The sequence below is a fragment of the Rhipicephalus sanguineus genome, chromosome 8 (genome assembly GCF_013339695.2).
Source record: "Rhipicephalus sanguineus isolate Rsan-2018 chromosome 8, BIME_Rsan_1.4, whole genome shotgun sequence".
Classification (NCBI taxonomy): Eukaryota; Metazoa; Arthropoda; class Arachnida; order Ixodida; family Ixodidae; genus Rhipicephalus; species Rhipicephalus sanguineus.
Genome location: NC_051183.1, coordinates 156048950 through 156064172, shown reverse-complemented (window position 1 = coordinate 156064172; position 15223 = coordinate 156048950). Strand labels below are relative to the sequence as shown.

At 46.8% G+C, this 15223-nt stretch overlaps 1 protein-coding gene across 2 annotated transcripts in view; it reads right to left on the bottom strand.

The window, feature by feature from the left end:
• The window catches only part of LOC119403616 (leucine-rich repeat and fibronectin type-III domain-containing protein 4), a 102019-nt gene that overhangs the window by 23442 nt on the left and 63354 nt on the right, over positions 1 to 15223 (bottom strand). For both annotated transcript variants that reach the window (XM_037670538.2, XM_049418635.1), the window contains exon 2: positions 5892 to 6040. In XM_037670538.2, the coding sequence (XP_037526466.2) occupies positions 5892 to 6040 (149 nt within the window). The remainder of the gene's footprint in view (positions 1 to 5891; positions 6041 to 15223) is intronic.

Below are 15223 nucleotides of genomic sequence, written 5' to 3'. Positions count from 1 at the left end.
GAATAGTACCGACTCGAATGGTCGTTCCTTACTAAGTTGTTAGTAGCCGCGCTAGCAAATGAGTAACCGTATTAACTCTAGTGGACTAAAAATAGCCAATTAGATGTTTACGCCTATTTTGTTTATATACGTCAAGATGATTCTATTACAAAAGTATCTATAGGATCAAAAACAAAGTGGCATTGTCATCGCACGTTAACTACTGTCCACTAATTACTTCTTGTAATTACCATGGCAAGTATGCATCACAGCAACATAGATAGTCATGGAAGGATCATAAACGATAACACACACGCAAACGCACACACAGAATATCAAGACTTCTACGTACCGATATGTACTCTAGCAGCAACTTGAAGGCTATTTATGCTGCTACTTTGGAATAGCACACCGTGTACTGGTTAGCAGCCATAGAATTTACATGAATAATTGATGTTCTCTACACATCATCGTGTGCCCTTCTATGTGTGCCATGACGTAGCACGAAACTTTTTCTCCAAGGCAGGCCCGTAGCCAGGGGGGGGGGGGGGGGGGCTAGGGGGCCGAAATTTTGGTGAAGTAGGCATTTGTACCAAAACCAAATAATGAAATAAGTGTTTTTCTCTAATATTCAAGGTTTTCAGCAAGTGGGCCCCCTCCCGAAAAATATTCCTGGCTGCGGGCCTGTTCCAAGGTAATGAATAAAACTAAGGTTTGTCGAAAATTTACTCAAGACTGTCACGATTATGGCAAAGTACACTGTGGAATCTACGAAAGATCTGGCAACGTGGGTGGCGTAGTAGTTACTTAGTTAAAGACACCAATAAAGCTTCTCTGGTTACTAACGGCAAAAGTTCCAAGCTTTAGTAGCTGCTGGCTAGTATGGGGATTCCGCGAAGGTAGTAAAATACGCTCGAAACAAGTAAATACATGCGTTTACTAACTGTTTACAAACTTTCTTTCTAAAAGTGCGCAACATGAGAAAAGTGGCCCCGCGAGCTAACGTACGCGTCGTTTTTCCAGCGCCCAAAAAACTAGGCGAGCTTTGCAAGTTGACTTGCCCAAATAATGTTAGATTTGATGATTGTGTGTGCTGTGTAGTCTACAAGTTCTCATTATCGGGCGGGAAGTACTATATAGGGCAGACTGAACGGTGTCTGAATGACAGACTACGCGAACACAGCTATAACGCGAGAAATAAGCTTTCAGGGACAGGGTACCTGGATCCCTCACTTCCACACTGTTTCCCACAACATGAAAAAAGTGGCCTAGAGGGCTAACGTACGCATGCTTTTTTCAACGCCTAATAAACCAGGGGAGCTTTGCAAGCTGATTTGCCGAGATAACATTACATTTGTTCACTGTGTGCTGTGTAGTCTACAAATTTCTATTATCATGCGGGAAGTTTACCACTCTGTTTGCCTAATAATGTAATGGTTGTCCTCTCGGAAATGTTCCACAATACAAATATCTAGGTCTCCTTTTCACTCAGGATTTGTCTTGGTCTCATCTCATCGAACTCATGTGCAACCGTGCGCTTAGAAAGTTAGGCTACCTGCAACGCACATTACGGTCAGCACCTCTCAGCATACGACTCCTTACTTATAAAACTCTGGTTCGTCCAATATTGGAATATGGGTCTGTTGTGTGGAACCCACACAAGATTTATAATATCAACAAAATAGAATCTGTTCAGAAGAAAGCTGTACGCTTCATTTATCGTCGCTTTGACAAGGATTTTTCACGTAGTTCCCACCTTCCTATCCTACAGCTTACCAGTCTCTCTTCTCGTCGTCAGGTTGAATGTTTAAAGTTTCTTTATAGCTTAACTCCCCACGATTACCCCTACTCAGCAAATACATCGCACTCCCTAGACCAACAACTGACCGAAATTACCCTGAGTTGAACATGTCTACTTTCATCCATCGTACGGTGGCGTTTGAATAATAGTTTTTTTGTTCATTCTATAGAATTGTGGAACGCTCTGCCTGGTTATGTTCGATCTTTATCACTCGATGACTTCTTATTGTTTTTACTAATCATTGATGTTCAGCGCACTTTGTTATGCTCTTTTATGTATTGTGTTTGCCCACTCCTGCGATAGCCCTGCGGGGCTGCAGTATGTTGAAATAAAAATAAATAAATAACTACTTCATAGGGCAGAATAAATGGTGTCTGAATGACAGACTACGCGAACACAGGTATAACGCGAGAAATAAGCTTTCAGGGGGAGGGTTCCTGCCGGCGCAATGCAAAGGTTTCGGGTGCTCGCCTAATCTGTATAGCTGTATCGTTATCAACCGGTTTAGGAATCAGCTCACACGAGAAATAAAAGAAGCCGAAGCTATAGGGACCCCTAGCTCAAGTTTGGGCGCGACGCTCTCGCGGCTGATCTATGCTTTACTGGGGCCAGACGCTGCCCGCGAGGGCGGTTTGTAGCCGGATTTGCCAGCGGCGGCGGCAAGGTGACGTGCGCGCATGCGCTCCTCATTCGGCCCAGAGCACTGCTAGCCAGCAATGGTTGCATTGTGACACACCACAGATCCACAGATGCAATCCGAGAGCTCTGTGCGTGTGCGGAAGCGTGGGCGGCAGTGTTGTGGCCGTGGATGCCCCCAGTCGCGATAAGAGCAGTGGCGCCGTTCGACGTTGCTTAGGAAGCCTATAGCAAAATTGGAAAACTTGTGAGTGAGCTCGCCATCAGTGCTTTGTCGGAAAAGGAAATGACGTTTCTTGGATCATGAACACGTGCAAGATGAGTTGTGTTTTCTCGCGATTCTATAAAATGTGTGCCAAGGGCATCAAATAAACAGTGGAAAGTATAGCGCCTACCTTCCAATACGTCTGTGCCGTGTTTCTTATATGTACCGCGCTAATACACGCTACCTCCTGCCGTAGTCACGCAGCCTCCCCTCTGTGAGTCCCCTATGCGCTTTTCGCGCGGCAATTGGTACGGCTATACCGTACCAATTGCTGTGTTAATTCGGTTAATACAACTATTAGAATGCTCTCTTAATAAAAGATCCGAAATATAGATTTATTTATCACGTGAGACAGCTCTCTGAACACAGCCAAGAATTTTTTTAGATGCGAAGTATCTCTTGCTCGGGGGTATGTAACGCGGCGTGGTCATCCGCACGCAGCGTTGTAGTCCGCACTCACACAACGCATGCGCGACTCTCCTCCTTCCCTCTCTCCAACAACTGCGCGTTACTCTTTCCACTTCTCTACCAGCACCTGCTTGCGCTTCTCCTGCATTTTCGCTTCTGCTCTCACGGCGCATACGCTACTCTCCTCGTCTAGTCTCCTCTCCTTCAAATGGCAGAGCGCTGCGCGCGTTCAGTCCAGCGCTTGCCTCGGTTGGCTCCTCTGAAATGCGGGCTCGACATGCCGAAATTCTCTCCTGCGCAACGCCGCGATGAGGGCCAGCGCATGCGCGTCCCCTCCCCCTCTCTCTCCTCTCCTACGCTGCCTCTCTCGCACGCGTCTGCCGACGTTCCCCGCACGCCCTGTGAGAATTAACGGCCAAGCTAGAGGGAAGACACGACGCGCGTAGTGTTCCTCTTCGCGTTTCACGACGCGAGGTCGGTGGCATGCCCAGCGAACGCCAACGGAACGCGATCGTGCAAGTGCTCCGGCTTCGCATCGCCTCATGGTCCCCTTTAGCGGGAGATGGTGTGATTGTTATCTGCAACTTCAACATTTCTTCTCAAATGGGAGCGCTGGACGAGTTAGTAACGAAAAATTGTGACGATCAACAGCGCAAAAACAGCAGTGACGAGAAAGGAACTGGAGACGGGCGGGCGCAGTCTAGCGACTGAAGATTTATTGTTGGATACACATTTATAGTATAAACACAGGTGGCTAGGACTACATATCAGCTGTTAAATAATGAATTCATAGTTTATGCAACGTCACAGACGACCTTGCCATACACATATCCCCGAAGTGAATGCTGGCGAGTGGGCGAAGCTCGGAAAGCGTTTCGGTGGTACCGTACATTTTCCGTACATTGCCCATAGAGTTTGTCAAGATGTTTTTCGTTTTTCGTTGTTCAGGTGCTCAGTTTCGGTTTCGGTAATGTGTAGCTTGACGGACGCCGACAAGGCTAGGCCCTAAGGAGCTTCGCCCCTAAATGTTCCAACAATTTCTCGCGTGGTCTTATGTCTGAGTATTCACAACACATAGTTTTTCAAACAGCGCTGAAACGGGACATCGACAATTGAACCTACAACACAGGCGAATTGCATCTCTGCACTGTTTGAAAAACAATGTGTACGCACCAACAAGCCCGCTGAACGACGATTTTGTAGCTCTTGACAACCATTCCCTCAGTTAATGCGCTGCACGTTTATCCTAATAACTTTCCAGCTCGCTTAATTGCGGTGTTATTTCGGTTAAAAGAACTATTAGAATGCTCTTTTAATAAAAGATCCGAAATCGGTGTGACATATGTATTGAGAACTACGTAGTCCGACGCTAATCAAAAGCATGCTAAGCTAATGCGCGCTTTAGCTGTAAAATTACCGAGAAGGCGAATGCACACTGAATTGCTTCCAACGTGACGAATTTTTTGTTAACTAAAAGGTTTCCTTATAGTGGAGACTACACGTATTTCCTTCGTGCTACACGCGAGTGTATGTGGATTTTTCCCTTTCCTGGACATACCGTACTCACCCTTGCGGCTTTTCGCGAGACTACCTATATCGAATAAATTCTAAGACTGGGAATTAATCGATCAAATATTTCGCTTTTGTAAGACACAGCCACCCATGAACTAGAGGTCAATGAAAGCTCCGAGTCGTTATTTGCAGTTTCTATAAATGAGCTGGTGTACGCCACTATGGTGTCGTGAATCTGGAATGCGAAATGACACATTTGTTTTCAGCTCCTCACTACTGGAGCTTTCTGAGATACCTTAAATGCCTCCCCTTTCGGCGAAACTGGCCACTTTTCTATGCGCAGCTTCTCGACGGGATACTCGGTCATAAAAACTGGGGGACGCTTAAGCTTCGCCTTTAAGAGTTGAACGCGATAGCGATATCCTGCCCCTAGTGCGTACTTTGTTTAACAGAATGCGCGCACTAAGGTGTGTGCCTTATGTAATGGGTAGCATGCTTTAAATCAGGAGCAATTATGCGCGAGAAACTTCTTCGAAGTTGCGACGTACCCACTACGTGGTCTTAAGGGAATGCGCGCAGTAATGTGTGTGCCTTTTGTAATGGGTAGCTGTCTTTAAACCACAAAGTCTTTATCATATTGACATGGTGTGACGCCCGATGGCAATGTACGCTTGTACCACGCAATATTACTGCCATATTACATCTCGTACTGTGACGCCTGTATACAGGACGCGTATTTTTGGGAAGCATGAAAGTTACTTCCAGCGCAGTTCCAAGCAGAGGCGTGGCTGTGTGGTAGAACACCTGCTTGCCACGCAGACCGCCTGGGCTCGATTCTCACTCGTACCCAAGGTTTTTAGTTATTTAATTTTATTTGCAGCTTTTTCGATTTTTTCGGTCCCGGACAAGATGATGATTTTTCGCTCACGACCAACGGCACCGACGCCGACGGCGGAATTTTTGCGATACGAGCTGTTTAACGCTATCGCGTCAATACCGGTAGTGCTAACAATCTTAAGCTTAAGTTACCTGCATAATAAAGAGCGACAGTCTCAACTTGCATTTTAGCGACTATAAAAGTACCCTCCGCGCTGGCTATACCGTTCCGTTACTCGATATGACGTCACAGGTTCGATTCACAACTGCTTTTGCCAGATTGGATGAAAGTGATGAAGCTTGGGCGCAATTAATCAAGGAGACCTGGTATATTAGAGCCCGGAGTCTTTTAATAAATTTCGCATTTCTATCACCTGCAGTATTTTGGCGCAGTACGCGCCACAGCGCACTCACCGTCAAGCGTGACGAGCCGCAGCTGGCCCAACATCGGTTTCCAGGGCTCCGGCAACAGCGTCGTGAACTTGTTGCGGCTCAGCGTGACACTTTCCAGAACAGGCATGTTGTTGAACATGTCCGCCGGCAGAGAGGTCAGCTCGTTGTCGCTGCACAGAATTGACGGGCTCGTTAGGGTACTGTACTGCCGTGCGGCATAACGCTTTTTTTCTAGTTTCACGGTCAACTTTCGTCGCAGTTTCTTTCGTCGTACTCATGTTTAGCGCCTCGCTTACCGCTCATCATCTTGCTGTTTGAAACACAAACTACGGAAGGCCAACTGGTTTATTCTATTGCCGTAGGGAACGTGCAGAAGTTAAAAGAAAAAACGTCGAACACAGTTATGTGATTTCATATCATGTCGGAATGCTGCGCTATTTCTTCAAACTTCTGCGTCACGGTTGGGTCTACCTTTCAGTAGACGGAGCCGTGCAACACGACAGGGACCGAGAGAGAGAAGACGTAAGCACAGCGGTACTAGTCCAGGAACGTGTCCTAGACTTCAGGACATCTCGAGTGGGCCTAGCCTCTGCTAAAATATAAGACCTGACCACTCGCTCAGACTGGCACATGTGCAAAAAGAAATGAACGAAAAGGTCTCATTAAGCCATGAATATAGATCTACCGTGAGAATTGGTTAGCACGTGTGACATCTTAAACTTAAAAAGTGGGGAGGGGCGAAGCATGTAGGGAAGGGTGTTTCAGCTCCACTAACCTCAAACATGGGGAGGGGCAAAGCATGCAGTGTGCGCTGGTGTTTCCCGCAGCAAAATCGCTGCTAATGGGCAATGAGAGACACAAGAAAAAGAAGGGCCTGATCGAGGTAATTTGCCTCATTGTTTTGAGAGAGATTTCTTTGATGAGGCAGCAGTTGTGTCAAGCCTGAAACTGGGCATGTAGGAAAGGGTGTTTCAGCTCCACTAACGTAGTCGGAAAACTGCGCCGGAATGCAGCTTACCCTAAGGTGCTTCTTCTTCTTCTTCTTCTTCTTCCCTACATGCCCGGTTTCAGTTACCTACGGCATGTAGGGAAGGGTGTTTGAGCTTCACTAACGTCATCGTCTATTTGTTGCGCTAACTGTTGCCTCCTTCATTTTTAGTGGACCGGTGGTGAGTAAAGCACCATCACTTTGCAGTTATGTTTCAAGAAGTGGTGTTGCAGATAGATTACTTTACCGTAGAGATCCACGTTTGTGCATCTGGTTTCAGATAAGAAACTTAAGCGCCTCAGTAAATTTCGTCGGGGACTCTGTCCCCGCTGCTAAGCCAAACATAATGTTTTAGGTAGTAACGACGAACCTTTAACTCATAATGTGCGTAGTATGAACCGGTGGTGAATAGTGGGATTTACCGAATTTTTGTGGCGCATACCCGTTTATGATTGACCGCGACGACGACAAGACACGCTGACAGGCCGAGACCCGAACGTGCTTCTCACCTAAAAAAGGGGCAAGAACAGAGAGGCACACGGAGGCAGTACCGGCTTTCAAGTGATTATTATTTGCAGACAGCGCGAGCACCAAGCGATCATACGCATGTTTTATGAAGCAAGCTTTACTTATCCAATAAACGTTTTATTTATTGGATAGCCCATCGGCCTAGCACAAGGAATGAGAAAGAGGAAAAATTGAAGCGGCCATTCCACTCTGTGGAGTTGGATGATGAGCGAAGCTGTTTAGCTCACGACACAAAGGTGACACAGAACATCGAACTGCAGCAGATCACCCACCCAAAACATAAACACAATATGCCTGTCCAGAAAGTCACTTTTCAATCTAGCGTATGGTTCTTTAAAGTTTTGCATTCGAGCAACATACGCGTCTTTGCCACGACACGCATCGTCTTGTCTGGCTTGCCGCATCCGCTTGGCGTTTCGTGCACGATCTTAACTGCTGTTTACCGCCCGGGTGTTCCCTTGCTCACTTTTATTGGACCAGAGGTGAATAGCGCAACCTGCACTAGGGATTTTTACACACACAGACACAACCTAATTAAATGGATCTTGGCTGTAAAAGTACTCGATAGGGGAGAAGGCGAGATGCCAGAAGCAAAGTTTACAATCCATGTAATATACGGAACGTTTGTTCTCCGACTGGTCATACAACAGCAGCATCACAGAACAATGAGTCGTATTTGGCTCGCAAACCTTATACTTTATGACAAAGCCGTTCGCATCCCGTCGTACATGCACCCCCTTGTATATCTGCGTTCACCCCAGCTGATCAGTATATTCTAACATTCTGCACTCAACTGCTCTAAACCCCACACCCGCCCCAAGCTGAGTCTGCAGCTAATTTATGTTCTTGTTTTGTGCGCATCTCTAAAGGTTGAAATAAAATCCCTGACAACGCCGTGCACATTCATTCTCTTAAAAGCAGGAGTGGTACACTTGCTATGTTAAAATATTGCACACTCTTCAAAGAAAGCCTCCAAACTGGTATATTTGAGGTAACGAAAACAAACACGAAAATATAGATTTATTTATCACGTCAGACAACTGCCTCGAAAACCGCAGCGTACCGTACAAAAACTCAGTTGACATTAATAAAAATCAAGGTTCAAGCTGGAATTGAACATGAATGGAGGTCAAATATTCTACCAAAGAGCCATGCCAGTACGTTAAACCGCATTGGAAAAAGGCCCCACACAATCGTCATGCCGGGCAAGGAGTCCTGTTAACTGACGTAATATTGCGTGGTAGAAGCGTGGAATTCCACCAGGCGGTAACATCCGTGCGGCGTGGTCAAGCCCTCTTTCGGAAGCGGCAGGAAAACCGCGGCGCACCATCGCAACGCCTCCGAGAGATAAGCGATTGTGCAACGGCACCGCGCGCCCTAGGGAGCCTACATGTGCGCGCCACAGTGCCCCGGAGGCACGCAGGCGCGCACAAGTAGGCTCCCTAGCGCGCCCGTGTCTCTTGGCGCATTCTCACTTGATAAGGGAAGAGAAAGCGAAAAAAAAAAAAAAAAGCCCAGAGCGGCCGGAAAACCGTGTTCACGCGCGTCAAAAATGTTCCTTTGTTCTGCCTCCCCCGTATGCCGTCGCCGCCGCCGCCTTCGCCACTTCGATAATTCCTTCCATTTTGCCCATTTTCTGAGCCCTTAATTTCGTACCAAATTCAAGTTACGCATGCAAAACGCGGAAAAGGAGGAGGAGGGGGTAAAACTTTATTTGACCAAGGGATTTGGACACGTACGTCCCAGGGTCCCCGCACGACCCCACTGCGCTATGCGTTCATGAGTTCATGCAGTTCCATGACGTGGGCGGCCCGGTAAGCGGAAAAGGAATTGTTTTCACCTTTCCAAACTGTTGTTTCGGGAGATACACCAGGAGAAGCTACATAAGTGGACACGCCAGCAGCGGCAACGGCGGGTTCACACGGCTCTGAAAAAGCGAGATACGTTGAGGCACGACGACGCCTCTGCTGCTGCACTTTCTTCTACTGCCAGTCTTCAAGGCAATCTGAATCCAAACCAGGCTCTCGAGGAAAGCGTCCTTGTGGAGGCTGCGAGTTTTGTCGTGCTGCACGGGTAGTTTGTAAATGCGCGGCTGCGAGACACCGCCAACGCCTTGACCGCCATGTTGAATTTGCGGCCGGTTGTTTACATCATGTGATTTAAGCTAGTAAATCCAAAGGACGGCTTCTCGTGATGCGGAAAGGCGATCAGCTTTCGCGTGGCGCAAAAATCCGTCTCGGACCGATCTTTTCGCGTCGGGCTTGCCGCTTAGGTTTCCGGCCGCTTACGCGGCAAAGCGAGTGAATTTCCGGTGAGTTTTGCCGCTTGCTCCCCCTTCGAGGCCAAGTGCGAACGTGCCTTCTTGGAGGCGGTGGCAACAAGTGGAGAACGCGATATCGTAATCGGGCCGTGTTCATATGCCCGTCTTCGATTCTCGGTGGAGACCTAAACTAAGCCGCAAGGAAAGTCAAAGTGCAGACGCCCTCCGGCTCTTATCTTTATTTGCATCTACCATGAATTTTCGCTCACGGACAACGCTGCTTTTCCGCTCACAACCAAAGACGCCGTCGCCGGCGCCGACACTGTAATTTCTGCGAAACGAGATCTTTAGCTCTATCGCGTAAATAACTCTAGTTCAAGAATTTCGCAGGTTACAAAGACCCTCTGTCCAGCATTTCGGGCGTGCATGACCGCAACCACGCAACTCGTGCCGCTGCAGAACAAAACGTAGCAGTGCAAATGCTTCGTTTAAGCCATAGTGCGTAGAGCTGAACCCACATGAAGAAAAGTATATCTTTGTGTTGTTCTGGCGATAGTCGCCGACAACGAACGCTTCTGCTTCGTCGAACGGTTGCCAGCACTGCCAGCTCTTGGCGAACATCGCGTCGGCCACTCAGCGTGCGCATGTGGTCCGCTCGCGCAGTCACACCGAGCACAACTGCTGCCCCGGACCGCTCGAAAGGCGGAACGGAACAAAAAAATCACAGCATATCCACGGAGTGAATGATGATGAGTGGGCGAAGCTGCGGTGGTTCATCGGTAAACCGTGAATCTTCCGTGAATTCTGCCCAGTACATCATCACCGACGTGAGATCGGGCGCGTTTATACTAAAGGTTCGATGAGTTATGACGACTTGCAGCTCACTTTAATTTTACATGTACGCTGTGAATTTTCATTGTTTAGAAAACCATTGCTTTAGAAAACATCTGGCGTCTTTCGTTAAGCAGCTGGCGTCTTTTCGTTTTGCTTTAGAAACATCTGGCGTTCTTTCGTTTTGCTTTTACAAAACATCTGGCGTCTTTCGTTGGTTTATTTCATCAATCAACGGCGTTTTGAACAAAATTTTTATTGTTTAATCACGCACAGGAGAAATCTCACCAGGCACTACCTTGGAGGTAAACAATGGCTGCTAATGGGAATGAGAGACAGAAGAAGTCGGCTTTTAGCTAACACTTACACTTCTACTTCTACTAACGTTTCCTACTGGAACATGCCAATGGCTGCTAATGGGGAATGAGAGACAGAAGAAATCGGCCTTGCGCCGTGTTTCGTTTGCCTTCCTTCGTGTTTCGTTCCTTTGCGCACCACAGCATTAAGAAGAATTCGGTTTTTAGTTAACGCGCACGCTGCGAATTTTTTATTGTTCAACAATGCACAGGAAAAATCTCCCACCGGCACCACCTTGGAGGTCAAAGCGTAAGACTGGTTACGCACTACGACTACTACGACTACGACTACGAGGGACGAACGGGTGCCGCCTTAAGGAGCTTCGCCCCTAAAAAGATGGCTGATCCCTCCGTCATAGGAATCGGTATACACGAAAGGGAAACGTGTCGTCACAGTAGTTCACTGTTTGTAGTGCATTGGTATATATTTGAACAGTTAAATAGCGCAAACTTCAGGGGACGAAATACAGGAGAATGCGACACACACAAGCGCAACCATGCAACTTAGCGCTTGTGTGTGTCGCATTCTCCGGTCTTTCGTAGGGATGGTAAAATCGATGAACGATCAATCGATTAATCGATTAAAGATCCACAATTAATCGATTAATCATAATCGATTTGTGCCTTTCGATTAATCGAATTAATCGATTAAAACTATTCGATTAATCGATTACGGCATCCCCCACTCCCGCCCCCAACCTCGCCCCTTGGCCGGCGCGCATGACTGCGTGGCGCGCTATCCTGAGACGCAGACCCTAAACGCTATCCTTAGACGCAGGAAGTTGCAAAGCCGAATACAACTACTTTTTCTGGTTCTATTTGGGATGCCGTCGATCGCGCACTTCTACGCAATTGCGTCGCACTGGAGTACGATCCGATGAACTAAATGCCTTCTCAGTTCAAGCATACTATAGTAACCCTGTAGTCGATCGCCGCACCAATCCGAACCCACTTGAGACTCGGCCCAACATGCGAACTGGCCTAGATCATGTGTTTGACGTTGCAATGGAGTATTTGCCAATTCCTGCAACGTCAGTAGCATCCGAGCGCCTTTTTTCGCATGCTGGATGTTTGGCGACCCAAAGGAGGTGTCGTTTGTCGCCCGAGCATCTCGGGCAACTGACATTTCTTCGCTCAGTAGAAAAAAGCATGTAGTTCGGAGCAGCAACCCCATGAAACAAAACAAAAGGGGACTGTTGAGAAAGTAAGCAGCACGTGGATTCGCCAAATTTCAAAAGAGAAGTATATTCTTTTCTGTAAATTTCATACGTGCCAGCACATCGTCTTGTAGCTTTTTTGTTCGTGTTTGTTTTTTGTCGCCCTGTTTCATCGTGTTGCCGCATAAACGCATGTCTGCTTACATTTGGTAAACCAGTAGTTTTCGTCACCTGTAGTGTCAATCGCAACTTTCTTTGTATTTTATTCAACCCTCAGATTTTACTCGTTTCTTGTGTAAGTGCGGCATTGTAATATGCGCTGCTTATTTACTCACTGGCTCTTAGTGCCGTTCTGTTTTACTCTTTAGCAAATAAAATATTGTTTACCAATGAAACAGAGAGAGAAAATGTATTATATGGCAGAGTGGGTGTCCTGAGCTAGTATGCTCCTGCCTGCTACTCTGCACCGGGGAAAACGCAACGGGGCAAAAAGAGTGATGAAGTATACGATGATGGGGAGATGATTAGGTAATCCGTATATACATAATAAATACGTTTGCTAGCGTAAAGAGGACAACGACGCTAGTAACCATCTTTTATTTGCTGTATACCAACTAGCCCAACTGTCCATCTTGTAGGGTATATATACCATTTTCATAATTCTTGAGCTAACTTTCCTACGATGCAGTTAGCCCAATTAATGGCAGCTAGTCACTTCTTCAAAAAGAGCGTTCAAGCGTGGTTTGCTTGCGCTGGGACGCGGAAAGTGTAAACTCGGCTCTCTTGACACGAACACGCATAACAGACAAACGCCAGCACGCGCAACTACGACCTCGTCTTCTCTTGAAGCACGAAAGTTGCTGCCATTAGTTTAGAGAAAATGTAGTGCAGGAATGCGCACTCGCGAATTGTGAAAAGGCCCTTATAAACCCTTTATGTAATCCGCAACTTTACGCGCCGGTTTATCGAACGTCTAGCATCCATTGCATTACTATTGAAGAAGTGACCTTGTAGCACTTAGTAATACTGTATGGTCGCATATTCAGGAAGAAATACAGCTTTCAGCTAGAGGCCCCCGTCTTCTGCTGTGACAAGAAAGGACAGTCGCGCAATTTATGTTGTAATGTCTGGTACACTAGATAGCGCTCACAGTTCAGGATGTACGCACAATTGAAAAGGTGTGAGTGGCGCCGTGTTACGGCAAAGATCAGGTGAAACCTACGGAGTATACTGGCGCAGCTGCTGTTTCTTCTAGCCGGGAGGCAGAAACTCATGTCACTCTATTTCCCGCAGTATTAATTAGAACTAACAGACAATAATGCCAAGGAAATTATAGAGGATGGTATTTGTAATAATTGGGATATCAATGTGAAGAAAGTAAAAATGGACGAAAAGATAACTTGCCGCCGGCAGGGATCGAACTTGCGAACTTGGGAAACTGCGACTCTCTGATGCAGACGACGAGTGAAGCTGCCACCAGGACCGAAGGAAACACACTTGTTATAACGCGTCCGATGCTCTACCACTGAGCTACGGCGGCGGTCATACCCCATCCACTTCATAGGTACACATGTGCATTTAAACCTAGGAGTGTTAGTCAGCGCGGATCACAGCCATGGCGGCGAGTGTGGAACACTCTTTTTCTGCCTTTTGGCGTCACGTAGCAAGTTACCTTTTTTTTACGAGCTGGCAGCTGACCAATAATCCCTCGCATACTACCTGAAGGCACCAAGTCTGCCAGAACGAGACCCTCGCTATGAATGAGGGAAAGAAGGTGACTTTTAAGGGCTCGTTTTTCTTTGTCATACACCCTTAACCTCCCCTATACTTTCCTTCGCATTTGTGTCTGTTAGTTCTAATTAATATCGTGTCTAACAAAGAAAAACGAACCCCTAAAAGTAATTCGAAGGTCGCAGGTTCGGTCCCTTCCGGCGACAAGTTATCTTTCCGTCCACTTCACTTTCTTCAGCTTTATATCCCAATTATTACAAATAACACCCCCTATACTTTTTCTTGGCAATATTGTCTCTTAGTTCTACTTAATATTGTGTCTAACAAAGAAAAACGAGCCCCTAAATGTCATCTTCTTCCCTTCTATTTCCAGCAGTTGCCTGTACGGATGGTCTGTTTGAGGCCAGTATATTTCTGTGTAATCTCTGCATAGGTGACCTCAAGAAAAATATCGTGTCAGTCCGCAATTATAGTATTATGTAGGGCTTCCACAATATCTAACCAACAAACCGAGAAAAGATAGTACTTGCTTACTAGACCGAGCGTCTTATTTAATTTCTCCTCGTCTCTCCTTTACCTTTCTCGGGATTTCCTCACCCTCCGTCACACTGCATGTTTCAACTGCATGCGACTTTCCAACCAGTGTGGTCCCCGAACGCGCCTCCGGTTTCGATGAGCTCGAGTAGGCAGGCTTCGAGAAAATGCGACCTGCTGCCGAATAGTCCAGGGATGATAGCCACAGATGCTTGAATCCGCGACATCAACCAACGACGACGGGCCCCTTATATGTCCAGTGTGCGAAAGTGTGAATTTTCGCACACTGCACACAAGGGGCCGTCGTCGACACTTTCAAAAGTGGGAATTTTGGATCGTCAGCGCGTCTAATGAAAAATGCAGCTAAAGTGGTTGCTTGGGCGAGTTGGTACGACATTATTGGAGGGAAACAGCGCGAAAGACGAAGGACCAGGCAGAGAAGGACACAGACAACAGCGCCCAAATCTTTTCTAATGAAAAGATTTGGGCCCATATTAAACACGAACGATGCCTCTCAAAGAAAGAGATATAGGTTTTAAAGCACCCATTAAAAATGTCGATTAATCGATTAATCGATTAAAAGATTATTTCCTTCCCTCTCTTCTTTAGTCTGTCAACCCCCTTCCCCATCCCTACACAGAGTAGCATGCCAGCGGTTATATACTGACGCCGGCAAAAATCTCTGTTTTTCCAATAAAGAGTCTCTCTCTCTCTCTCTCTCTCTCCACCGAAAGAAATTAATCGATTAAAGGCTAAATCGATTAACGATTAACGATTAATCGATTAAAAATTTTAATCGACCATCCCTAGTCTTTCGTCCCCTGAAGTTTGCGCTATTTAACTGTTCAAATGGAGTACCAACTAGCCCAAACACGCACCTTGCATTGGTATATATGAGAGCTTGTACAATGTCTGTTGTTGTTTGGCTGATATAGCACCGCATGATGTGGACTCACCCACGTGACGCC